General features: G+C 43.0%; 1 protein-coding gene across 1 annotated transcript in view; it reads right to left on the minus strand.

Annotated features, from left to right (window-relative positions):
* Positions 1-251: 251 nt before the first annotated feature.
* anos1a (anosmin 1a) overlaps positions 252-26,115 on the minus strand; it is a gene marked incomplete at both ends in the record, with an annotated part of 46,862 nt that continues 20,998 nt past the window's right edge. Inside the window, 6 exons of the mRNA XM_079296805.1 lie at positions 252-404; positions 1,359-1,570; positions 6,476-6,605; positions 7,205-7,389; positions 11,993-12,215; positions 22,849-22,985. Of these exons, the coding sequence (XP_079152931.1) occupies positions 252-404; positions 1,359-1,570; positions 6,476-6,605; positions 7,205-7,389; positions 11,993-12,215; positions 22,849-22,985 (1,040 nt within the window). The remainder of the gene's footprint in view (positions 405-1,358; positions 1,571-6,475; positions 6,606-7,204; positions 7,390-11,992; positions 12,216-22,848; positions 22,986-26,115) is intronic.

The raw sequence follows: 26,115 nt of genomic DNA on the forward strand, positions 1-26,115 counted from the left end.
TACAAGTCAGGATGAGACCTTTGCTTGAAAAAGCGAAGGCCTGATTGTCTTTGTCCACAGCACATGTTTAAGCCATATGCCAGAGCCCAACATATATATGTGTTATTTGTACTTCTTTGTAAGTACATTGTGAGATGTGCATGCATACTTGGCTAAATAAAGCTGGTTCTGATTCTGATTCATTCAAACCTGATCTCGAAAAACAAAGAATCCTTCTGTCTCTGCAAACAGTCTTTTATCTTTCATTTCTGTCATGTCTTACTGTGCTTCAGGGTGCGTTGGTGTGCAGGTGTCAGGAAGGACCGACCAGTTGTAGGACCTTCCCCCTCTGCTGTAACGGCCTTGACCTCCAGCTTGTACAGACTGGCAGGGTGCAAGCCTGCCACCACCAGAATATTACCATCCTGAAAGAGAGGAGGATGAAGCAGAAGACACATTTTAAAATCCTCACGCTATGTCAAATTGTAGGGACGTTGAAGACTCAAGTATATATGAGCCTATAGTGACACTGCGATCTGGGTCCAGGGCAACTTCAACCAACCAACATTTAATGTGCCATTTTAACATTCAATGTCATTTTTACCAGTCAAGTAAATTTAATATTCATATTTTGTAATTTCAAAACTCATCTTTTCAATTATAGTTTCCCTAAACAAAGTTCGAAATGATGTTTGAAACCATCTGCATGAAGTAGTATGACTCTGGCCAGGCAATCCTTTGTTTCTTTAAGCAGTTGGCCTACCACAAGTCAAGTTGAAATATTCTGAAAATAAATATGTTTTTCTAGTCTTCCAACCTTCAAAAGCGCTTTAACACTACATGTCATCAATAATACATTTCTGGGAAGTGTCCCAGTAAGAACTATGTCAAGTGGTATACATTATAGGGGAAATGTCCTCGTAATCTCCCTTTTAACCTCAGTAAATGTTTTTTGGAATCATTATATTTCATATACTGTATGCCTTCCAGGCTATAAAAGTTGGCCCAAGTGCTCGCTCTGTCTCTCTTTCCTATGGCTCACATCCACCCAACATCATCATCTTCTGTGTTTGCACCCTCAACACCTCCAAAGCACTACATCTGTGCACTACTTTTGTTTGCGATCGATTGTTCATTTGAGTTGTGTTTGTTTTCAGTAGACCCTTGCAGGACACCCTCCTTGTCACATTCCCTGACACATACCTGCAAAATAAGTCAGCAACTCCCCAAAAATTCTAAAATTCTCAGAAAAAAAACGAGGACCTGTCTCTAATTTATGCATAACTCATAGTAGTAGGTATGCCCCTTTTCTCTGTACGCACAGGCAAACCTTAGCCAAACTCTAGATTGATACTAACACAGTTCATGAAAGCACTGACCGGGGGTAGGATCTGGGACTGGGACACTTTGTCATTGTTGTGGCGGTGGGTTGAGATGACCTCCGCACAGGTCACCTGGTAACCTGTCAGCTGCTGGTGGGGCGGGGCTGTGGACAAATCCCAGCTGAAGATGGCCGTCACGTTGCCGGCCGAGACTTCAAAGGAAGCTGTCAGATTGGCGGCCTTCACCAGGACCCTCTGAGGGGACACTGCTGGAGGAAGTACAGCCTGGGGTCAAATGAAGATATTAATACCTGCAGGTTTCTTTTGTAATGGGACTCATTTTAACATTATATCAGTATATATTTGTTCTCATTTGACAGAGAGGACCAGGAAACTCTCCTTGGATCGGCAAGAATGAAATGCCTCCTGGCTGCTACAGCTTCGCTCCAAACTGTTGCTGCCAGCCAGAGTACTGTCACCCAGTGACTTTCCACCTTTCTCCTGCACATACTTCAGGGACTTGTGATTTGTGAGTACAAACTAACATTGCACATGTACTTTATTTTGATAGCTGGCACTAGCGAGTCAAGCTGACCTTGTGTTTCAGGCCATTGGCTCCCAAGCCCTGACTCAGACCTGCATAGTTTTAGTTTTGGATAAAGTATTTATATTCTTTTATTTCAGATGCAGTGAGTGGGCTGATTTTTGTTGAGTATTTCGTAAATACGCTAGCACACACAGAACATGTGTGCGGGATGATTTAGTCCCATATAAATTGAAGTAGCCTAACAGTTGTATCAACGTTGGTTGGTTCGTAGTCAACAGCTGATTATTAAATCAAGAAGTTGAAGGAATATGTCGTGTAAAGTAAGGGATGCATTCATAGATTAAATTACATAACATAAGCTTCTAAGAACGTTCATCTTAAAAAGATAAAGTACCTAATTTTAGTAAATTAAGGCAACTGTATCGTCATGCAGCTTTAAATTCAGTACAATCAGGGTGAAGCGATGTGAATGGAAGTATTACGTCGTACGTGGAGGAGGATTGTGTGCAGCAACATTTGTTGTTATTCAACATTTGGTTCAGCTCTATTCCTCTTGTGACATCATAGTTGGGCAGTGAAATCATGCGATAGGATTCTGATTATTGGGCTCGTAGCTCATATCGGTGCCTCTATTATTTTGGATTGAGCGGGTGAGGTTGCTCAAAATATTTTGCTTCGTGGCGCTTCACCTGGCTGCTTGGAATAATCATAATGGTCTCTGGACATATGAAACACACTGGGTTAAACTGCATGGGAGGAATGAACTTTTTAGAGTCTGTCCATAGTGGTTAAGGCTGATTTATAAATGTCCACATTCTGTGTTTGGGAGGCGGCCATGTGTAATGTCGTAACCCGGCTCCCAAGCTATGACAAATACGGAAGGACACGAGGCAGGATGGGATTTAAAGGTAGTTATGATAACATACTAAAGAGCGGCTACCAATGGTGAGGTGTGACAGTCAGTAACATCAGTACGGTAACGAGAATGCATGCCTGTTGAAGTGTGGGGCATGGTCAGCTAAAGTAAAAGACCACATCTTTAACCGGGCAGCACTGGCAGAGAGGAGTTCATGTGCACAGAAGAGCAATGGAGTAGGGCGGTTACTCCTCAGAGCTCCAGGACCAGGGGCTCTGCAGCCAGTAATCTGCCACAACGGCACTATTGTGACTCCTGACGGGGACGGTTAAGTGGCAAAACCATACGTGGACATTTATACATAAAGTAGATCAGCTCCATTCAGGCTCATCCCCTAGGGATGCGCTTTTCCTCTCCTGCTCGTTTGACATGGCATCTTCCTTGGCCTAAGAGGCACAATCTACCTTGATGTTGGGTGCCGCGCTGACCTGCGTGTCAGGTCGCTGCGCGATCACTGGAATGGTGTAACAAGCTGAGTTTCGCTGATTCACTACAACGTCGACATGGATGCAGACCATCCGTGGGTTTTGGGGGATTCTGTTAAGGCCAGTGGTTTGCTAGACACAAAGGGTAACTCAAGCGCTTTAAAGCCTTAACAATGTGTACGGTAAGTCATGCGTCATGTTGACATTGTTTCTGGCATTGTGGCTCGTCATGCAATTTGTCTAATAGCATTATCTCATTCATGAAAAATGTATTATCTCGAGAGCTACCACTCGCATGCGGTTGTTCAAGTGGATCTTCGCGCATCACGGTATAAGGCCATGGCACGAAAGTCTGTTGGACTCACACTATTCTGGTCTAATGGGTACGTGACTTGGCTGGTAACTCATGGCCTAAACACTCCAAATGCGGCGGTGCTTGCACTGTAGTGGTGGCTTGGATAGACTCTACTATTCTTACTCCAGCTATACTCAGGGCACTCTTTTAGAATAGGGGCTGCTACTTCGGCAGCTAACTAAGGCATCTCTGCTACTACCCTACAACAATTGGGACGTTGGTCATCCTCTACCTTCACATCTTACATTCGCCCCGATCTCAACACCGTCCTCGATAATCAAAGATCATTGACGCCTTAAAATCCGGTAAGGAATGCATATAACTGGTGGTGGTGACAGGTTTACATCGATTGGTGTATCGTTGGTAGGTCACATTCTTGGTATTGGTTCATAGCAGGGGATAGCATTATACCCTTCTTGAAATGTTCCTTATAGTAACACTAAGGTATGGTTCACATTATATTGTGCAAATGGATATCCTATCAGCACTGTATATTACTGTGCTCTGCGTTTATCTTGCTCTATTCCTCTGGTGTGACTCGACCGTTTTCTCCATCTGATTGGTCTAACACTGTGTTCCAATCTCCTGGTCTCACGTGACCTGGCTTATCGTGACTGTTTTCCTAGGTGAACGTGACCTGGTTTAACGTGTCTGTGTTTCCTAGGTGACCGTGACCTGGCTTAACGTGTCTGTTTCCTGGTCCGACGGGACCGTTTTACTTTCCTAAAAGAAAAGGTGGGTCTGAGGTGCCCCGTTTCTAATTTCCTGGTCCGTATGATAAGAGACCCGTCCAGAGTTGACAAATTTCTAATTTCGCAGTCAGACATGACATCATTTCCGAGTGATGCGAGACCTGTCAAAGTATGACATACGTTCTAGTTTCCCGGGTGAGCTCACCCGGTCTGGTTGTGTTGTGGCAGTCAGACCCCAAACATGTGGGGGCCGTAAGACCCCCAACCGTGCTGTTCTACGTTCTCTCTTGAACCCCCCTATTCTGCTCTGCGGTCTAAACGTGACCCATTACTATCCTACGCTGCGGTCTAAATATGACCCCACCTATCCTTGTCTGCGGTCTAGCTTGACCCTCACCTATCCAGTCCTGCGCTCGGACCCTCCGCAAGGCCGACCCCGCCATATGTTTCGGGATCTGTTGAAATCCTACCATACTCCACTAGGGGCTATCTAGACCCGCCCTATCCTGTGTCTGCGGTCTTCCAGACCCCCGTATCCTAGTCTGCAGTCAATCGTGACATTCCTCTGTCCTTTGCTTTGACTCAACCGGTCCTCTTACCTCTGGTCTAACATCTACTGGTTCACGTTCTACCCTTAGAGTTCTCTCATGACTAATTGTCTATTTTCTTAGGAAATTCACCACAGCAGTAAGGTATGTATGTCTGTATTTATTTATTTATTTATTCATATAAATAAATGTCTTTTTGGGGATTAGGCCTGTTGGACCTCAGTATCCCTACCCTCGGTGATAGTACTTCAGGATGGAGTCCAATCGCCAAAGACTTTGCACTTTTCATATTTGACGCGTGTATAATAAATTATTGTTAAACTTATGAAACAAGTCTCTCCTGATTGAAATGTAGCTCAAGCGCAAGTTCAGTCAGGAAGACACTCACTAGTAATCTCTGTCTTTCCTCTCCTTGTAATTACTCTGTCAGCTGATTGGGGGCGTGCACTTTTAAGTAACCAACCAGATTCAGCACACCGGTTCCTCAAGCCAATCATATCGTTGCTGTCAAACTTTAAATAGTGTTCTCCTCTCTGCTGCTGTCAGGTGTCATTTCAGCGAAGCAGATGCAACCCTCCTCCACCCCAGTCGCCTCCAGTCAGCATCACAGTCATGCTCCTGATTCATCATCAGATTGCAGCAACTCCTTTCATCACCACCACCAGTGTCTGGACTCCAGGGGGGATTAGGCCTGTTGGACCTCAGTATCCCTACCCTCGGTGACAGTACTTCAGGATGGAGTCCAATCACCAAAGACTTTGCACTTTTCATATTTGACGCTTGTATAATAAATCATTGTTAACTTATGAAACAAGTCTCTCCGGATTGAAATATACATATACAATATCTAATATGAATCGTATATGATTTTATGTATTGCATGTAACTACTAGTGAAATTCGATACTAACAGGCTATGTGTATGTGAATTGTTTTAGTACATTCTAAACCTTAGTATTAAACCAATAGTACGTGAATTTCATGAAATATTACAGGATGCAAACACTGGACACTACACTGTCATAAGTATCCCACAATGCGATATAGACAACAACGTTCATAACATACAATGGTGGACGGCTCTGTAGCATCAATAATGTTGCTATTTCAGTGAAAGTACATCATTTCACTTTGAAACAAGTAAAATGTTTTTCAAATGAGTTCAGACTTTATAATTCTGATGAATGATTGTTTGGTCATGACGTTTGGCAAGGAGGCTCTCAGGATGTGGCCTGATATTACAGCTAAAAGTGACATTCCACACGTCATGCAGGCCTGTGAGGACGGGAGTTCATTTCAAAAAGATTGCATGAATGTAACAAGCGGGAATTGACACATGTTGCAGCATTTTAAAATCGGTAAATGCACAGAGGAGTAAACTTTCATATTTTCCATATATATATATACTTACAAATTAGGACCTATGGCAAACATTGTATCTATTTATTAAAACTTAAAGGCTTTTTCTTTGAAATCACTGAATAAAACATAAACCTGAAACTATGATGTGAAGCCACTAGGAACAAATTGATTGACAAAGTAATGAAGTGTGATATAAGACAAAAAAGTATTGCTCTGGAGTCTGTAGAATGAGGCTTCCGAATACTTGCTTTCATAACTATAGTGGCTGAAGAAGAAATAAACACTCTCTCTCACACACACACACACACACAGAGAGACAGACAGTCTGACCTCTGCTGGAGTGGATGTGTCTGCTGGGCGTGGTGAAACCTCTGGTCCCATGGGTGTTGACAGCTGCCACTCTGAACTGGTACCAGCGACCTGGCCGGGTGTCAGAGAGCCTTGCTCCCTGCTCTGTGGTCTGGAAGCAATCAGACGGAGTCTTTGGTTAAAGAAAACTGAGAGCGTGTGATGTTTGGAAAAAAATGCTTTTCTGAAATTTGTTACATTTGGAAATATAATCTATTTCCCACAATCAAAATAAATATTGTGGGAAATGTATTTCCACTGCAGTGTTACTGTGTCTTTCATCAAAAAACAGGTGTGTCACCTTCATCTTTCAATGGGGCAATTATATATATATATATATATATATATATATATATTTGTTATATTTGGAAATAAAATGGAAATGGAAATGTATCTCTGTTCATCAGTGCAGCATAACTACCTTTTACCCTCAATTAAAATACTCATTTAAAGCAATAGTGTTCTCAGTCGAATGCAGTCAACAGGCATTTTTATTTCCATTTGTGCCTCAGTCCCAGAGATTTATGAGTCTTCTGAACTCAGTTTTTATAGCTAAAAGTCTACGAGAGCAAAACCTCGGAGTTATATATCAGGACCGACACACCAATTATTTTTAGTTTGGCCTTTCAGGAACTGCAATATAATGAGCAGTTGTGAGTCCTCAAATATATCCCCAGATTTGGATGTGATATAACAGCAGACACCACTAACCTGTGCAACCACCTGCCAGGAGGTGGCAGTGTCCTCACTGGGCTGGATGCCAAAGTTCCACCTCCTCTGCAGGACGTAGACCACCGGCTCAGCTGAGATGTTGAAACGGGAGGACCAGCGCACCTCCAGCTGACCAGACGAGAGCTCTACAAAGCCCAGCTCCTTCCTCGGATTCAGCGGAGCACCTGGGAGACAAACATGAAACACACATCCACCAGAACCAGGATCAAACTGAGGGGACGTTTTGTTTTTGATACAAATACTTTTTCATGGTGATGTGATGCTGCTCGGACCTCATTTATCATCTTTAATTTAACAGACATCACAGAATGTTTATCATAGTGAAATGATTCCAACATGAAGATGTTTGGCAGTGATTCACAAAGTGAGTCTGTCTGGCAATAAAGGATACAATTGTGCTGTATCATTAAAAAGTGCATATCTGCAGAAACAAGTGTTGGGAATCTAAAGGAGCGTGTTTGGGTTATCAGCATTTAAGAAACTGAATTCTTGACATCAATAGAATTATTAATGTATGTAACAATTATTAATGATTATTAATAACAACGGGGCACCACCCTGCGAACAAGGACCAATAACCAAACGATAAAACTAAGTCTCATAATTAGTAGTCACTCATAATGTCAATAGTCGGGTGCGACTACACATTCAGTGACAGTGAAGGGTTAAGTTCGTACACAAGGCTACTACATACAGTTTCATTACGCACATATGCACAAGTAATCACAGACAACTGCTCCTTAAAGTGTAACAGAGTTTATTAAATCAAAATAGAAAATGATCAAATCAATTAATATTGCAACCAACAAACGTTATCACACAATCTTATATGCCTAATACCTAAAGAATGAATAAAATGGATGAGGATGTCTGTATACAAGTATGTGTGTGGGGGGGCAGCGAGGGAACAGCTCAGTGACGTGTGATGTGGTGAGGACGTGGTGACTCATGCGTGAGACCCAAAATGGCGGTTAGCCAACAGGGGACCCGGCGTCTACATGTGGTGGCTGTTCAGCACGTAGCTAGATTAGCTCAAAGCTATATGTGTGTGTGAGGCACTCGAGGGCACGGGGTTACCCAAGGGCTGCTGACTATGTGTGTGCAGGTTAGTGAGAGAGAGGGAGCGAAGAGAGAGAGAGAGAGAGGAGGGGGGTCATGGATCAAACTCTGTGTGCGGTCCGCGTTGTAGTGAGAATGGAGAGCGCTGGCCGTATCGTACACAAAGTGCCGCTGTCGGTAGAACTGCCGGCAGTTATGTACGACAGCCGAGATTCCACATTTCACTCACAGAGCTGATTTAATGAGGAGAGAATATCAAACGGAGTGTGATAAAACAAATGAAAATAAATCCCAAATAAAACAGACCTTCATCACTGCGGTGAGATGAGAGCATTGTTTCCTATCACCCCGAAACTCGGTCGGCGAGACGAAGGTCTGGCCACCATAGGTTCAGTCTTTCAGTGATAATACACAAACTCCCATTCACTAGCAGTGACGGATCTAAATGCAGGCAGTTACAGCAGGCAATACACAATATAGCGGGGGTCCGTGGTCCGCGTTGTTTGCGCGATAGCGCGGTGTAACAAGACAGTGATTTAACACAACAGGATGCGGGAGTAATAACACATAAATGAATACGCTATGCTAAGCTATGCTAAGCTATGCTAAGCTAAGCCCAGATGCAATGAATCTTACTGTGAGAAGCTTCGTTCGATGGGGCTCGTTCCCGTGATGGGAATCGATCAGTCCTCGAGTGTTGACTCGGGAGCGCGGCTCTCGCAGCGGGCGCAGACTGTGAGTAGCTCGGACCTCAGGAGTCAGTCGCACCCTGTAGCGTGGCTCGCTCTGGAGTGGACGCAGGCTCGGCGGACATCGGCGCGGCGTTGAGCTGGCGTGGATGCAGGTCTCGGCTGGCATCGGCGCGGCGTTTGAGCTGGCGCGGATGCAGGTCTCCTCGCTGCAGAGGGGAGGCCTGTGGGTTAACGTCGGTGGGGTACGTTGTTCGTACCCCCCGGTAACCATCGGCTGACGAAGGGGGTTCGTCCTTGTCTTCCTGCCGGAGGGTTTGATGAGGCCTGTGGGTTAACGTCGGGTGAGGTAACGTCGTTTCGTTCCTCCCGGAAATCATCGGCGGAGAGAGGAGGTTCGTCCTTGTCTTCCTGCCGGAGGGTTTGATGAGGCCTGTGGTCCTCATGGACCTTCCGTCGTCAGCGTGGTGCTGGGGGGGGGGGGAGAGACGAGCCCGATGCATCTTTTGTTCCAGGACGAAGTCCAGAGGGAAGAGAGTGTTTGCGTGCCTCCTTCTACCCTGGAGGGATTGGTGGAAAAAGCAATGAGGTGTGAGCTGCAGGCAGTTTTGTAGGACAGTGGTTGAACCACAGGGGCCTGGTGCTGTCTTGGCTCTCGGCCAATGCGATTGCAGCGGTGCATTCAGGTGACTTCAGGAACCATAGTTTTTTTTGGGGGGGGGGAATTCACACCCTAGTGTGAAATTCCTTCAGAGGAGGTTTGCTCTCATCAAACCACAATCAGGATGAAACCGTTGCTAGAAAAAGGGAAGGCCTGATTCTCTTTGCTCACAGCACATGTTGAAGCCATTTGGTCAGACCCCAACACAAGCATACAGTGTCCACTGCTCCAACCCACGTTAGATTTGGGCCAATAGAAACCCTGATAAGAGTGTGACACACAGCAAATTAAGTTTCCTCTTCCTCCAGAAAAAGTATTTAAGCACAACTGACCCATTGACTTCCTCTTGACTCAGCTTTAACATCCATATCCCCCCAACCCCTTTTGCTTTCTATATTTCTTCCTGCCTCTTTCTCTCTTCCAAAGAGACCACCAGTTCCCACCAGCCACCAGACGTCAGTGGTCCATCAAGGCTCTCCTCCATCCATAATTACAGGACCCTCTTTACCCTCCTCATTCCTTTACCCTACATCCCTTCATCCCACGACCCTCATCCCTTCATCCCACGGTATTAACATGATTCAAATGAATATGTGTTTCTGTTCATCACTGAGAAACAGGTATGAAGTATTTTGGTCGACACGTATCGGAATACAAATAGTTTCAGTGGCAAGAGTACAAATGTTTGTAAGAGCATCGTTGTTGCTGTTAAGAGCGGGTCTTTGGAGAACATTCTCCCCAGTAAGGTGTCCCTGGCCCTCATAGCTTTGAGAACGCCTGATACATGGTGTACGATTGTGGTTCAGAGGTGGGCAGAAATCAGAATGTTTTGTAAGAAAGGCCTATGTCAGACTGGAGTCAGCAAACTGAAAGTCTTATTCTATGTCCCTCATGCACCATCTACTGTAATTCTCAGCACGTACCAGCTGTGTCCTAGCAGGGAGGACATCCAGCTCTCAGTCAGGTCAGCCAGCGTCCCTCTGGGTTGTGGGGATTTGCAGCTTTACTCAGTGCCACGGTGTGAGAAGACAAAATGAATTTCCTCACATCAGTCCTCTCCTATCATGTGAGCTACCATCAGTGGGGCCTGAACATACTGGAGCCAGCTCACCGTTCTCTTCTTCCTCAGCTCTCTTTGATCCCTCTTCCGACAATAAAGGCCTAAGTACAGCAGGCTCCAGCTGACTCAGATCACCCGGACTTACCTCATTTATCTGAGTACAGGTCCATGGGGGGCGTGATGACTTTTCATTTAGGTTGAGAAGACTTGCATAACAGTTTAACCCTCATCCCACTAACTAGGGTCCCCAGAGAGATACTTCTTGTCATCTCACAGGTTTTTTCTATCATTTAAATTTTTCATGATTTGTCAACAATGTGATTTTTTTTTTATTAGTGCTTTTTAAATAATTTTAAGTACGGTGAAAAGCACCCAATGCAGCCAATGCACTTAACTGATGGCTCTAAATGGCCCGTAGGTGTGGACATTGTCTCTGTGTCACCCTCTACTGCGCTTCACCTTCCACTGGTACCTCACCATGCGATCACATGGTGAGGTTCCAAGATACCCAACTGGTGCAGTTAAGGAAATACAGTAACCCCAGGACCAGTACGCTGGTGTGAGACTGTGTTCCCAACACCAAAATATAGCTCTGGTTGTCTGACTATTCTTTTCATTTTCGTTCTTTAATTACACGGAAATATTCGCCACCTTTTATGTGGATGTCAGATCAGTACGATGCATTGTATTTAAGATTCTCTTTGTCAACTCATTATAAAACACACTTCATTCAAACTCGACGGAAACTAAATAAAACTCACTAAGACCATTAGTCCATTAGTCTTTCCACTGTTCCAGCAATCAGCAATTCTGGTTTGATGAAAATAAATCCTTAATTTACAGAGTGAGATGCTCTACAGGCTGAATGTCTCAGCTGCCCCGCTGCAGTAACACGCTGGCGGCCCTCACTCCTTCTTCAGAGAATGACCATTACTTTAGAAAATGACAGAAACTGACACAAAATTGCCCTGCTGGTCTTGGTTGTCTTCTCCAGTTTCCTCCTCACGCATCACTCCTCTGCCTGAGCCAGGAGGAACACGTTCATGCATTGTAACACACACACGACTCGCTCTCTCCGAGCTGTCCTCGGAGACGATCATTACAGCAGAATGATTCAGTTTCTGTCGGCATTGGAGGGGAATCTGATCAAAAGGTCCACTGTCAGTCTCTGCATATTGCTGAATGTACGACTCAGCATATACACTGTAAAATATACCCTGCAAGATGTATAACATGTCCTTTCTCCACACTAGATCCTTACATAACTGTAGCAGAATGTTTCTTATGGCTCTACTCACCCTTGTAGGGGTCTTTGGGGGACTGGCAGGTGTGGCCACAGCCGTTGGAGCAGCATTTCTTCTGAGCCGAGCACTCTCGGTCACGATCACAACTCTCCACGCAGGCCGCCGCGAAGCCGCTGGCTCGTTCTGGTGGTGGACAGCGGCCCTGCTTCACTGCCAACGCTGTCTGAAGGAACTCACAGCTGGTCACACACTCCCAGTGCTTCTTCGGAAACAGCCGCTAGATGGTCGGAGGGAGACCGGTTAGCATCATCAGTCCTCTCGTCACCATGTGTTACCAAGAGTGGGTTCTGAACAAACAGGGCTCCAAGCACTGTGGAAGGGAAAGCAGCGTGGTGAATCCATCTCTCTAGATTATTGAATAAGAGTCAAATGTTTTCACTGGCTTCTTCAGCTTCAGCTTCTATTCACACAGAAAACTGAACTGAATGAGTGTTCATTTCATCCAAAGAGCTCTATTACAGGTAACAATAACTCCCACGGCAGGCTGAGTATCATTTAGACCGAGTTGTATTAATCTATCACTTCATGTTTATGTATATATGTAGGCTTTATATATATATATATATATATATATATATATATATATATATATATATATATATATATAGGCAGTATAATTAGATAAATATAGGCAGTAGTATATACACACTCTATATTGAATTTATATGTTCCCCGCCTCCTGGGAAAACACTAAAATGCCACACTATGGAGGTCAAGAGTCCAAATCCCCCCCCCCCCCCCCCCCCCCCAGTACCACTCAACCCACCTGATAAATGTTTGACTGGTTACCACAAAACTCACTGAAAGCTGATGTGCAGTAAAATAAAACACATTGCCAGGGAACATATTCCTGTCATAGTGATATTTGTTTGCTGTATTATCCATATAGTGTATGTAAATTCACACTAAAAGTGTGTGAAAGCTGATAAATGCCGTCCTGCGTCATCTGGCTGTTTCTGGAGCGCGTCACCCATTAACAGCATCGCCGTCTTTATCATAAAGCTGAATCCTGCACCAGTAAGCAGAGCGGGAGCCCAGGGGAGCCCAGGAGAGCCCGGTACACTAATTGTAATTTCATGCTGCAGTGAAAAACAGTGGGGAGGAGAGCAATGTACAGCGGCATTACAAGGATGCGGCAAGTTGTTGGAAAGTTAGAGAATACTGTACACTCTGAACAAACTAGCGCTTATTAAAGAGACAATGTCCCAGGAGGATCGGTTATCTTGTAGATAAAAATAGGCAATGGTACGATCTGTGTGACAGACTTTAAATTACATTTTATTCAGAGATCATTTTTCAGAAAGCAATCCTCCACTCCATTAACACCATACACACGTTAAGGTTTGAAAATGTGGGATAAACTTACTGTTCCAGTGAAAAGCTGATTTTGCTCTCAGCAGTGAAGTGGTCATGTCATATCTGACCTGTTTTCACTTCATTTCTGCCCACAAAAGTTGTCTCTCAAATATATAATGCGACACTATAAGCCCACGCTACAAGACAGGCAGACAGGGAGGAAAATAAATTATCCAACTGTTACTTTAAGCCAGCAGCACCAACCAGGGTTTCAACATTTATTTCTAGTAGAAAATATTATATTTTGTCGAAATGTTTACTGCAATGTAACTGGGCCGTATCGCCAGTGACAGCTAACCGTATTGCAGGCACTTCCTCGGCTCCTGTCCTCATCCGCCGTTAAACTAGCAGGCTCGTCAGGAGAAGGGACACAGCCCATTGGCTCCCGGACCTCAGTCCCAGCTGCACACAACGCTCACCTGGAAAGGTCAGTGCATGGCACTTTTAGCTTAAATAGACTCTGGAGGAGAAGGTTTCTGGATATGGTTGTTGTTGAGCAGTTCCATAGCTTTGATCAGCAAGGTCATCTCTAAGATCGCTCCAGTAGACTTCTTTTTCCTCATGTAACCAACAAGGTAAATGAAGTTTCTTTGTAATCAATTACCCCCTATGTTCACATAGTTTTGGGCCACCCACTGGACTGATTGGGCCTCTGTTTCTATTCCTGTCATTCCATGTGCCTTCAGTCTGACGCCAGTCAGGTTGCTTATCCAGAGATCCTTGACATGACTGTGGTACCATGACCTACCGGCTGTTTTTAGTAAATAGCAAGCAATCTCTCTGCCTCCCCATGCTGCCTGACACTCATCGCCCCAGCATCCACCTCTACAACCTCTCCCAGCCTGAGCAGGAGGCTATATAGAGATATATCAAGGACTCCTTGGCAGCAGGGATCACTCGTCCATCTGCATCGCCTCTTAAAGGAAAAGAAAGATGAAATACTTTGGCTGTGCATCAATTTCAGGACACTGAAAAAAACATAGTTTTTCAGACAACAGTCTGGTGCTGGTTGCATTTAACGAGCAGGTGGGCTGTGTGCGATTGTGGCTGAACAGTTGCTAGTTCCATTGGCCCTTTGTCTCACAATGTCAGTGAAAGATCATAGCAATTTCTGGAATAATAAGTGTGAAAAACACAGATACAGATATACTTTAACATGTTTTGTCATTATTGTGGTCAGTATTATTATTTTGAAGTTTACTGTCTCATGAAAAGAGAGGTGGAAAACGTTTCTGCCAAATGGACGACACGGTGAATTTTCATTCAATTCTTCCTGCGATGCAGTGACGACTCCTTGGAGCATGTCTGACAGCCCGGTGCCCGTCCTGCCATCTCCGATCTCCCGTCCCTTGTCTCCACAGGAGGACCTGTCCACTAATCCAGACTGACGTACCCACTCTCATGCCTGGCGTCAGTTAATGTTCCGCCCCATTTCATGGTTAAATCAAGCATTCCATTCCACTACGCTGCAAATAAAGCTGACTGGGGGGAACTTTGTGATTTGGTTGAGTGAGATTTGAGATAGTACCTAAGTCCCACTGGTAGCGAAGACAACAGAGTTATTTTTGTCTTGGCTGCAGAATTTAGGACCAAATTGGAATTGGTTTGGGATCCAAGCTGTTCTTTTAGGTCACAGAACGTGACTTGTGTTTGTTTGGCTGCAGTGCAAAGCTGTGTGTGTGAACAACTTCTCTGCTGACCGTACAAAATGCTGTTCTGTTGGTGCTCGGCACCGTTTGATCGGCTGCCCAGACAAACTCCTCAGAGAGGAAACAGGCCTTTGAAAGTGTTCCAGACCTTTAAACATCCACAGACAAGACAAACGGCATGCAAATCACTCACAAGTTCTATTATACGTTGGATATAGTTTGAATGTTATCTGTTCAACTGATGGTTGCTGTAAAACAAATAATGAATGTTGAAGTGGAAGAGGTATTCAGATCCTTTTCTGAAGTCAGGGTAGCAATACAGTATCACAAATGTAAGACCTGTGTAATCCTACAGCTGGAGGGACAATTGAGGTTTACTAATGGCTGCCAAGCGCTACTGAAAGGACTCGTTGCTCTACGCTCGATGCCAATTATACATTTTGAGCTAAGACACCAGTATCAGTGAATACACACAATCCATGGCTCCAATGCCACACTAGTGATGTATTAAGCTCTTTCAAAGAGCTGAATTAAACTGGACTGTCTGACTGGATAATCAACTCTGGCACTTGCAAATGGCTGTCTGCCTGGTGGAGATAGTGACAGATGGATTAACAAGCACTTATTAGCACCAGGGTCCGCGAGGACGACGCGGGGCCAAATGGTCACGAGCCAAAGTGATGGGCTGTCTCACAGCAACCAGCTTCTCCTCAGGCCTCTGTGAGCTCAAGAGCTGCACAGGGATGAATCTGTAGTACAATGAATGTGAGTAATCAGATACTGTTGGGAACGAGGTCTGGGATTGCCACATTACTGAAGGTTACAGGTCAAATCCTAACCCCTCACTATGACAGCAAAGTGTCCAGATATCAAATCCAAGTCTGGTCCATTTATATCATCTCTATAATCACTTAAATATGAATGAGCCCATCTCATGAGAATTTGAGATACTTTCTTATTTTTTTAAAACACACATTCATTACTTCATACTTTATTCCATCTATACTATGAATGAAAATGTTCAGCCAAGAGTTTTTGTTTTAAGTTTGTCACGACCTGGCTCTGGGAGACACAGACAGTTGACCAAAAAGAGTTTATTAGACATAAACAAGACGTCGAACTACAAAAGGTGGAGACAAGCAACGGGGTGATCGGCGAGGGCCTGTGTTGCCAGGAAGGCGGAACTTTATTCTGGAGCACCAGGCCCAGGTGTCTCCAGTTTGCAATCGCCGGGAACCTGCCATTAAAGGGACACACACACACACACACAAGTAACATGGCAGGGAACTGTCACAACGTTACAGAACAAGAGAAAGAGAGAAGACCCCCCCCCCCCCCCCCCCCTGCTGGGAGTAGAGCACGAACCTCAGGGGCTGAATTCAGCAGCAGGGCTGGGTCTGAACAGAGGACAAATAGAAAAACGCTATTTGCTGTTAATATTGAATCCAATAAACTAACTATCAAAATGAAAACATACCCTGGGGTCAAACGCAGAAACAGAGCCCTTTTTCCCTTTTTGTTGTCAGAATCAAAAACACAAAAAATATGTGGGTTTTGCTAACTTCTTTTTGTTTTTCTTTCCTTTTGAATTGAATAATGACAAAAGGCAGACAGGTGACACGGAACTAAAAGTAAATATATCAAGATAGAAGCCAAGAGCATAGCCATTCTAAAAGTGCATTATATTATGCAAGCACAGGGTGACACAAGAGGATACATAGGCTAGTTAAATGAATAAAGATATTCTTTGGTTTGTTCTTTCAGTACAGACAGTATGTGTAGGTTAGTAGATTCATGCTGCTGCTGTGCGTGCCCCTCCACCTCCCCATGAGCACCCAGTTTTCACAGATTAGATCTCTCATTCTCTCATTTTATTTTTTCACATTTGTCGATTGTACTTGAATATACAACAGTAAATAATTCTCCATTTGTTGCTCTCCCAGCAGCAGTAACAACATCTAGGCCTTGTAAGGGCTACTGTTCCTTGTACGCGTCTTTATCGGTTGTGAGAATCACCAAACGGACCAAATTAACTTAACAAGTAAATGTCACCCAAACAGGCTTTTCACTGTCAAATCCATCTTGGCAGACCGACCTCCACCACACAAGAGCCTGAGGCCAGGCTGGCTTATAACCAGACCCCTCAGTGCCCCGAGTGCACTGTGTGGCCATTAGCTGGTGGTAATCTTATTCATTGTTGGAATGCTGTTAAGCATTCCAACTATTGTTATCCTGTTTCTTTATTCCACTATTTCTTCCGTCCCCCGTTTCGTCGCAACGCTTCTTCTTCTTCATTTTTTAAGCTACAGAAACCGTTCAACTATCAAAATGTTCAGCTCCTTCAGCTCATGTCTGCTATAACTTTTTCTATTTCTAACCTTTAAACTTTTTGAATTATTAAGCTTTTTGCAACTTTTTTTTGAATGGGTTTCTATGGAGAAGATTTTCAAATCCTTCAAAAACTTCAAAAACTTCTTCAACTTTCAAATCCTTCAACTTCCTCATACTTTCAGCGACAGACACCATTTCAACTTTCAAATGTTGAGAAAACCCTCAACTATTGCCAACATGATTCAGCTTTTTGATATCTTTTAAACTTTTTGAACTGCAGCAATTTAACTTTTATGATTTTTCAGCCCTTTTCTGACTTTATAATGGGTGTGTATTGCGCAGCTTAGAGTGCGTGATGTCACCGCTAGAGTGAAGAGCAGCTTGAGATTCTTGTGAAAAAAACATTTGTATTTTGCCAATGTGTCCACAATCTTCACTCTTCATGCATACTTTCTGGATGTAGAAGTAGCTAATATTGTCCTTGTCGGAGAAAAATTACTGTGGAATCCCACAGATTTCCACATTTGACACAGAAGCCGTTAATTGAGAGGAAAACCAACTCTCTGCTCCATAGAGACCAATGTTAAATTTTGCTTCAAAAACATCTTCCACAGAACACGGTACCCCATTTCTAGATCGCCAGTTAAGCCACATTTTTTACACTACAGACACTATTTTTACAGGATCTGTTCTTCAACTCATTCTTCCCCTCAATTATTAATATCGGAGCAATAGGAGCTACGGTTATGGGAGTTTTGATGATTTGTTTGAGAGGTGTTTTCCTGTTTTATCTCCATGAAATGGCTTCAGGCACACAGGTGTTTGCGATTGAGCCAATTAGTGATGTTGATAAACTCACAGACACACGTGCACATACACTCCTCTCCCTCTCTCTCTGTGTCTCTCATACAGTCATTCAGGTCTTAGGGATCTTTAGAGGTCTTTCCCCCCTCCTCTACCCCCCACCACACACACACGCCATTTTAAAATAAAAGCCCCACAGAATGAATCCTAACTGAAATGCTTGTGATGAGCCTGTCATTTAATAACCGGTTTGTGTTTATCTAACATTATGATTCTGTCTCCTCTTCCCTTCTCCCCCACACCCCATTTCAAAATAAAAGCCCCAGAGAGTGAATTCTAACTGAACTGTTTGTGATGAAGCCTGTCATTTAATAACCTCTGTTTATGTGTCAAACAATGATGATTATGTCTCCTCTCCCCCTCCCTCCCCCACCCAGTCCCACCCTTTCAAAATAAAAGCCTCATGGATGAACTGTATTTAAATGTTTCGCTCAACATTAGGCTTTTATGTTGAAATAATAAATGCTCTTACTAACACTGCGACAACTACTACTACTGCTAATATTTCTAGTATTACCACTACTACTACAACTTTTGCTGTTGCTACTATTACTACTACTGCTACTGCTATTACTGCTACCATAAATATTATTACTACCACTGCTGCTATTACTACCACTACCACTACGATTATTACTGATACCACAACTGCTAATACTGCTATTTCTGCTACTACCAGTACTAATAACCAGTACTAATACTACTACAGCTATTAGTACGACTGCTGATACTACGACTTCTACTACTTCTTCTAATTACAAATACTTCGACAACAACTTCTACTACTACTGCTACTACAAATATCACTACTGCTACAACTAGTACTTATTCAAATGCTACTCATACTTATACTGCGAATAATACTTCTACTACTACTACAACAAATATCACTACTGCTGGAATTCTTTTAAGCTACAGAAACCGTTCGAATATCAAAATGTTCAGCTCTTTCAGGAGAGGGGTGACATAACTTCATATTTGTAATCTTTCAACTTTTTGAATTCAGCTTTTTGCAATTTTTTTAAAATTGGATATCTATTTTCTGCAATGTTTTTGAGATTCATTTCAGCTTTCAGCATTCCAACGCATTTTCAGCAGGAAATGCATTTTCTAGTTACAAATGTAATTGTTGATGATAATGGGAATTAATTCATTCATTATTTTTTCTCTTTTTCATTTGACCTTTTATATCCTGAGGAAAAATGTACTTTTAGTACCTATTTACACTTGATACATATTCTTCAATAAGTTTGTGAGCAGATAACACAAAGTAAAGGCGGAGGTACTCAAAACTAGTGAGTTCACACGTCTGACTTCCACACAGACAGGTGATAACCTCACCAATGGGGTGAGTGGAGCGCAGTGTGCGGGGATCATTCCTGAAAGCACTTCTAGAGTGGAATCAACATAATTGTGTCATTGCTTGAGGTAGAAGTTCAAACCCGCCCGCTGTCTCAGCCCCAGACAGCTGACCAATAGCTGTGTGAAGTGAGCGGATGTCTAGTTGTCCAATCATTTGTGGAAAGTTGCAGAAGTTCTTGTAGGCAGTCCTCCTGATTCCAACACATCAGAGGGGGGAGGGGAGGGGGTCCAATGCTATCTGACCAACTGACAAGCTCTTTGGTGACACCTTTATGTATTACCCCACCTGGTCTGATATATACTCAATATGTTGTTTTATTCTGTTATAAATGATACTGCAGTCATATTATACAGCACTATATTCTACTATGTTATTCCCATAGTTTATTGTATCATATTTTAATATTATCTTTTACGTTGTCTATATTTCATATCCCGGAAGGGGCGGGACTTGCTCACAGCCCCTGACTGGATCAATCAAACTATTACAACTAATAAGAAGACCGTATTAATGGTAGAAGTCAGTTTTGAACCACGGCCTCCGGATTGCAAAAGCCACAATTCAAGCAGTGCGCAATCATATACCTGATCATCTTCAGGGATATTCATGTGTAGCTACATCCTCACAAAAGAGAGCGATACAAGTCATTTTAAAAGACAGTGTAAGGTCTTCTCTGGCAAATCAATCAATCAAGAGGAACAGGAGGAGGGGATCATTACCAGGTTTGACTGCTTTAAACCGGCGTAAAAAGCAGCGTTTTTAACATAAATCAGGTGAAAATAGAGGTGTTTAATGTCACTTTTCACTTTCCATAACACCTGTGAACAGGTAAATTTATAGGCTTATTATATCACTAGCACGATAGATCTGACTATAATTACATGTGAAAACATATTTTAGCCAGTAGGATTGTTTCCAACAACTCCAGAGCCTTGTAAAGTCCAACGTTCATGAAAACAGATAGATGTCATCATTTGCAAGATTCACATCATTTTATCTGACAAAATATTTTTGATGCACTCCATATTTCTTGGTGTCTAGCCTTTCAAAAACATTTAGTAAAAAAAATATTTAAAAAAACAGTTTGGTCTCCTGCATGCAATACGCACCTGTATTAAACCTGTTCAACTCCACCCCTATTTTGGAGCAAAACTGCCTAAAATGACATACCCAAATTAAAATGGCTGTAGCTTCTGAACCAGTCTGACTATATGCATCAATGAGGTCTTGCTAGAAAGAAAACCCCCTACGGTTCCTTGGAAAAGTGTCAGAAAACCTGTAGGTCATACAGAAACAGAGCAGTGGGCCTTTGGAGTCAGTAGTAAAAATTGAAGATTTTTGTCCACCTAAAATCAAAAAGTATCTTTCAGTATAAATAACTGCCGGTGGCTGTATCTGTACAGGTAAAGAACAGTATAGGGCTGTAACTACACTATCAGTGAACAACTGCCTCAAATTTGAAGAAGATTGGACAAAGTATGACCATTCTACAGTGTTTCTTCCATGAAGAGATCCAGGCGGAGCTCTAAAAGGACATTTGGAGACCCAAATGGACACATGGTAACCAAATGATATTCTGACACACTAAAGGTGTTTTCTCCCTTTATATTTTGATATTATGTTATTTTCCATTTATTTTTAGCCTTTGAAAATTGCAAAGACTTTGTATACGTGGTCAAAGACATGGTGTGTGAGTAGCAGACTTGCTGTGTGTAATGGCTGCGACCGAGTATGCGGATAGCTCAGTTATGCAAGGTGACAAGTTGGTTGACGGCTTTTTTAAGAGGAAGATAAGGTTTGTACTATAAGTATGAGCGTTTTCGGAAGGCAGTAGCTCCATGGTAACATCTGCTAGCACATTGTCGGGTCTGTAATGTGTATTTGTCCGTCGAAATGCTGCAAGATACGACTTGCAGCGGTTATGCCGACTTTCGACAGTGTGTGTTTGGGCTCCTTTTGTGAAAAATCCATGAGAAATGAAAGACAATCGATGTTTTATTTGCAAAGATGAGGATTCTGGGCATGCTGGGATACCAAACACGGCCATGTTTTGTGACGTAGTTTGCGTAACCAAGCCGTAGGAGTAGAAGGGGAGGGGATCGAGGACCCCGGCGTAATCGCAGAGTTGGACAGGTTTTAACGGAGCGCTCTGGCAGCAATCTAACACTACCATGAATTCCATTAATATAACACAAATAAGTATATACTCTGTTATCATACGGCCATATCATATATTCAATCAGGTGTGTCAGCTACTTGAGCCGTGTGTTGCAGTGTTACACTGCAGATAGCCTTGAACAGTTCACTCATTAAAGACTGATCAATGTCTGGGTGTCAGAGCTGAAAGCACTGAAGATATTTTAGAAATATTTTCCTATATTGTGAAATGTATACATGTTATGCTTAATGAACACATCTCAGGTATTTTCCCATGAAAACACACACATTAACAGGGTGTGTTATAGAGGAGCTTTCTGTATAAATGATACCACAGTTATCAGTCAGAATGATAATGTTGTGATTGGTATCATCCCTGAAAAGCCTGATGGGAGCATCATTTGTATAAAAACTCCTGCAGCCAATGATTTGACATCAGCGCTGCACAAAACCGTCACTGACTCCATTTGGCAGAATGCTGAGAAGTGTAAGGCAGAGAATGGAGAGTAACATCTTCCATGTTGCATGTCTGGGATCAAGGAGCAGGGAGGTAGAGCTGCAGTATACCTGGTTGGGTGGAGATACAAGGCAAAGAATATCAAGACCACAGCACCGGCCTTTATAATTGAGTCTGATTTCTCTGGTTTGTGGACATGACCATCACTCTGTGCAGTTATCATCGCTTTAACTGAACTGGAATGCTGTCCCCATCACTCTGAAGCCTGGAGCGAAAAGGGGACTGCTGCAGTGTGTGTGTGTGTGTGTGTGTGGGGAGATAGATAGTTACTGACAGAGGAGAAGAGCTCTGTATGAACAATATAATCAGGTTAACAAGCCTGATTGTCCAAATATTTGACTAAAGGTTCATGTCTAAATGTATTCAATATATTTAAAAAGAAAAGTAAAATAACCAATATTTGCTGCACTCAGGCATTTATGGAAGAAGTCAATAAAGTGGTTGTGATTAGTAATGAAACAGGGAGGTTCTGGTCAGCATGCTCCTTTATTTGTCTGAATGTACTTTGAAGTCATGTCTTGGCCCTCTAACGTGCTGATTATGAGTATTGCTGGTATATTAACCATATATCTGATGCTGAACACAATACCTCGCTATGCGTCTGCGTCCTTACCTGCAGCAGGGAGGAGAGCACCGCTATGCTGTGCAGACTGAGGCATCGCGAGGAGCACGTCGCTCTGGACACGCTCTCCGACCAGGACTCCTCATCCTCATATTCATCTTCTACTCGCTGCCTCCTGGCGCACACGTCTGAGTTGAGAAGGAAAATAATCCACAGAGACAGGTGCGTAATGATAACGCCGCGCGCCAGCATCCTCTTCCTCGTGTTCAGGACAAGAAGATTCAGTGGGGACTAGACTGATGGAGGTCCAGTTTAACTACAGTTATATAGCCAAGGGAGGAGCTAGAGAGTCTAGGCGTAGACAGTTAAAGTCAGGACTGCTGGCAGACTTCAATCTAGTGACTTCACAGCAGCACAGGATCTACAGCCTAAAGCCCCCAATGTGTTGAGAATACACCAGATCAGCACTGTGATCTAAATCCATCAAAGCAGTTTATTCTCATACTGTTATGTATGCTTTTCTATATTCTGTGTATCATGCTTTCACATCTGTACTTATTAATCAGCTAATTAACAATAATACATATGTGACTGTGTTGATAGATCACAGTACTAACATTAAAAAATCATGTCTTCATATTTGGCTGCTGTGTAACAGAATAATCAAAGCTCAAGGGACCACATGATGACTTTCAAAGCTTTTAGCCATACTTCATGGTCAACTTGTGGCAACCAGTGGCGGCTGGTGGAACATGTTCTAGGTAGGGCCATCCTATCAATTTCAGCAAACATCCCAGTATGATTTAATGCAAAAAAAATGTAAGTATCAAACACGCATTATTACTTGGCAGTTAAATATTTAACATGTATTCCAACACGAAAACAATCAGTAAATAACACTTATATAATATAATATAACATGTTTATTTATTGAGATGCCCCTATGGACCTTGTTATAGGAGGTAAAGATCAGGAGAAGTAAACATGAAGTGTAATTATGAATACTGATGTTAAATTAAGCTATGATGAGTTTTCACTGTTAATTTAACATCTCTATTACATGTTGATGCCTCCATGACCAAGTTAAGCAGATGAGACTGAGGACAGCTATGTAGAAGAAAAGATGTTCACTTTGTCTAATATGTAGCTTGACAGAGTTCTCCATCTGTGTCCTGGTGTTCTCATGTTTCCTTACCTCCACATCCCTCACTCCTGTAACTGTCCGTGCTGGATCCGTCCCCGTTGTTTTAAAAAGCTAAATACGTTATTAACATGACGTCATGCAGCTAGCCAAACCTGTCTGGTGTACAGCTAGTACAGAAGCTTCGCATGTACTGCTTCCCTTTCCCGCGAGTCTGCTGTCTGATTGTGAGGTCAGGCTGATCTGATATCAGCTCTTTGGCTGCAGAATCTCCTCTCAAACGGGGGTTGGAGGAGGAGTGCTCGCGCTGGCGCGGGCGCCTGTAGAGACTTCTCTCCTGACGAGAACGCACAGCGAGGGGGGCCTGATCGTTCTGGCCCCAAGCTGAATCTATTTGAGGGCGCTGATTGGCTAAATTGTATGTCACTCATTTATATCTTGAATCAGCAATTGGCTAAACTGCTTCATAGACCCGTCTCTTTTGGGCCAAAACGATCAGGCCCCCCAAGCTGCGCGTTCTCAGAGTGTCGTGCACACAGACAGAGAGCACGAGCAGAGAGCACGCAGGCGGAGAGGACGAGCAGAAAAGGCATATATTTTGCGCAGATATCATACTTTACACACATTACTGGTTACATTCCATCATTAAAAAACACAAATATTGACAATTTATATCATTGTTGGAATGCTGTTAAGCATTCCAACAATGATATAAATTGATATAACTATTGTTATCCTGTTTCTTTGTTGTTGGAATGCTGTTAAGCATTATACTATTGTTCTTCGAATCTTTATTCAACTTCTTCTATTTCTTCTGTCGCACCGCTTCTCCTCCTTCATTTTTTAAGCTACAGAAACCGTTCAACTATTAAAATGTTCAGCTCTTTCACCAGAGGTCTGCTATGACTTTTTATATTTCTAACCTTTAAACTTTTTGAATTATTAAGCTTTTTATTTTTTCAATAGGATCTCTATGGAGAATATTTTCAAATGGCTTCAGGCACACAGGTGTTCGCGATTGAGCAAATTAGTGATGTTGATAAACACACAGACTCACAGACACATGCACACACACACTCCTCTCCCTCTCTCTCTCTGTGTCTCTCATACAGTCATTCAGGTCTTAGGGATCTTTAGAGGTCTCTCTCTCTCCCACTCACTCACTCATTCATTCTTTCTTCTCTCTCTCTCTCTCACTCACTCACTCATTCTTTTTCTCTATCTCTCTCTCTCTCTCTCTCACTCATTCTTTCTTCTCTCTCTCTCTCTCACTCACTCACTCACTCATTCTTTCTTCTCTATCTCTCTCTCTCTCTCTCACGCATTCTTTCCCCTCTCTCTCTCTCACTCATTCTTTCTCCTCTCTCTCTCACTCATTCTTTCTTCTCTCTCTCTCTCTCACTCATTCTTTCTTCTCTCTCTCTCTCTCTCTCTCTCACTCATTCTTTCTTCTCTCTCTCTCTCACTCATTCTTTCCTCTCTCTCTCTCTCTCTCACTCATTCTTTTCTCTCTCTCTCTCTCTCTCACTCATTCTTTCCTCTCTCTCTCTCTCTCACTCATTCTTTCTTCTCTCTCTCTCACTCATTCTTTCCTCTCTCTCTCTCTCACTCACTCATTCTTTCTTCTCTCTCTCTCTCTCACTCACTCACTCACTCATTCTTTCTTCTCTATCTCTCTCTCTCACTCATTCTTTCTCCTCTCTCTCTCACTCATTCTTTCTTCTCTCTCTCTCTCTCACTCATTCTTTCTTCTCTCTCTCTCTCTCTCTCTCACTCATTCTTTCTTCTCTCTCTCTCTCTCTCACTCATTCTTTCTTCTCTCTCTCTCTCTCACTCATTCTTTCTTCTCTCTCTCTCTCTCTCTCTCTCTCTCTCTCTCTCTCTCTCTCTCTCTCTCTCTCTCTCTCTAGCTTTTGACAAAAAAAGTCGCCATGGGGCGTTGGAAAGTCGCCAGATTTGGCGAGAAAGTCGCTAAGTTGGCAACACTGCCTGCATGTTTGGCAGCACATACCTGTGTGAGGAGCTTTTCTCTGTGATGAAGATGAACACAAACCCACACAGGAGTCGTCTCACTGATGCTCACCTTCACTCCATCTTGAGGGTTTCCACAGAACCTAACCCCAGACATTAATGAACCACTTAAATTAATTAAATTAAAAATAAACGATCGAGGAGTT

The sequence above is a fragment of the Melanostigma gelatinosum genome (genome assembly GCF_949748355.1).
Source record: "Melanostigma gelatinosum genome assembly, chromosome: 24".
Lineage (NCBI taxonomy): Eukaryota > Metazoa > Chordata > Actinopteri > Perciformes > Zoarcidae > Melanostigma > Melanostigma gelatinosum.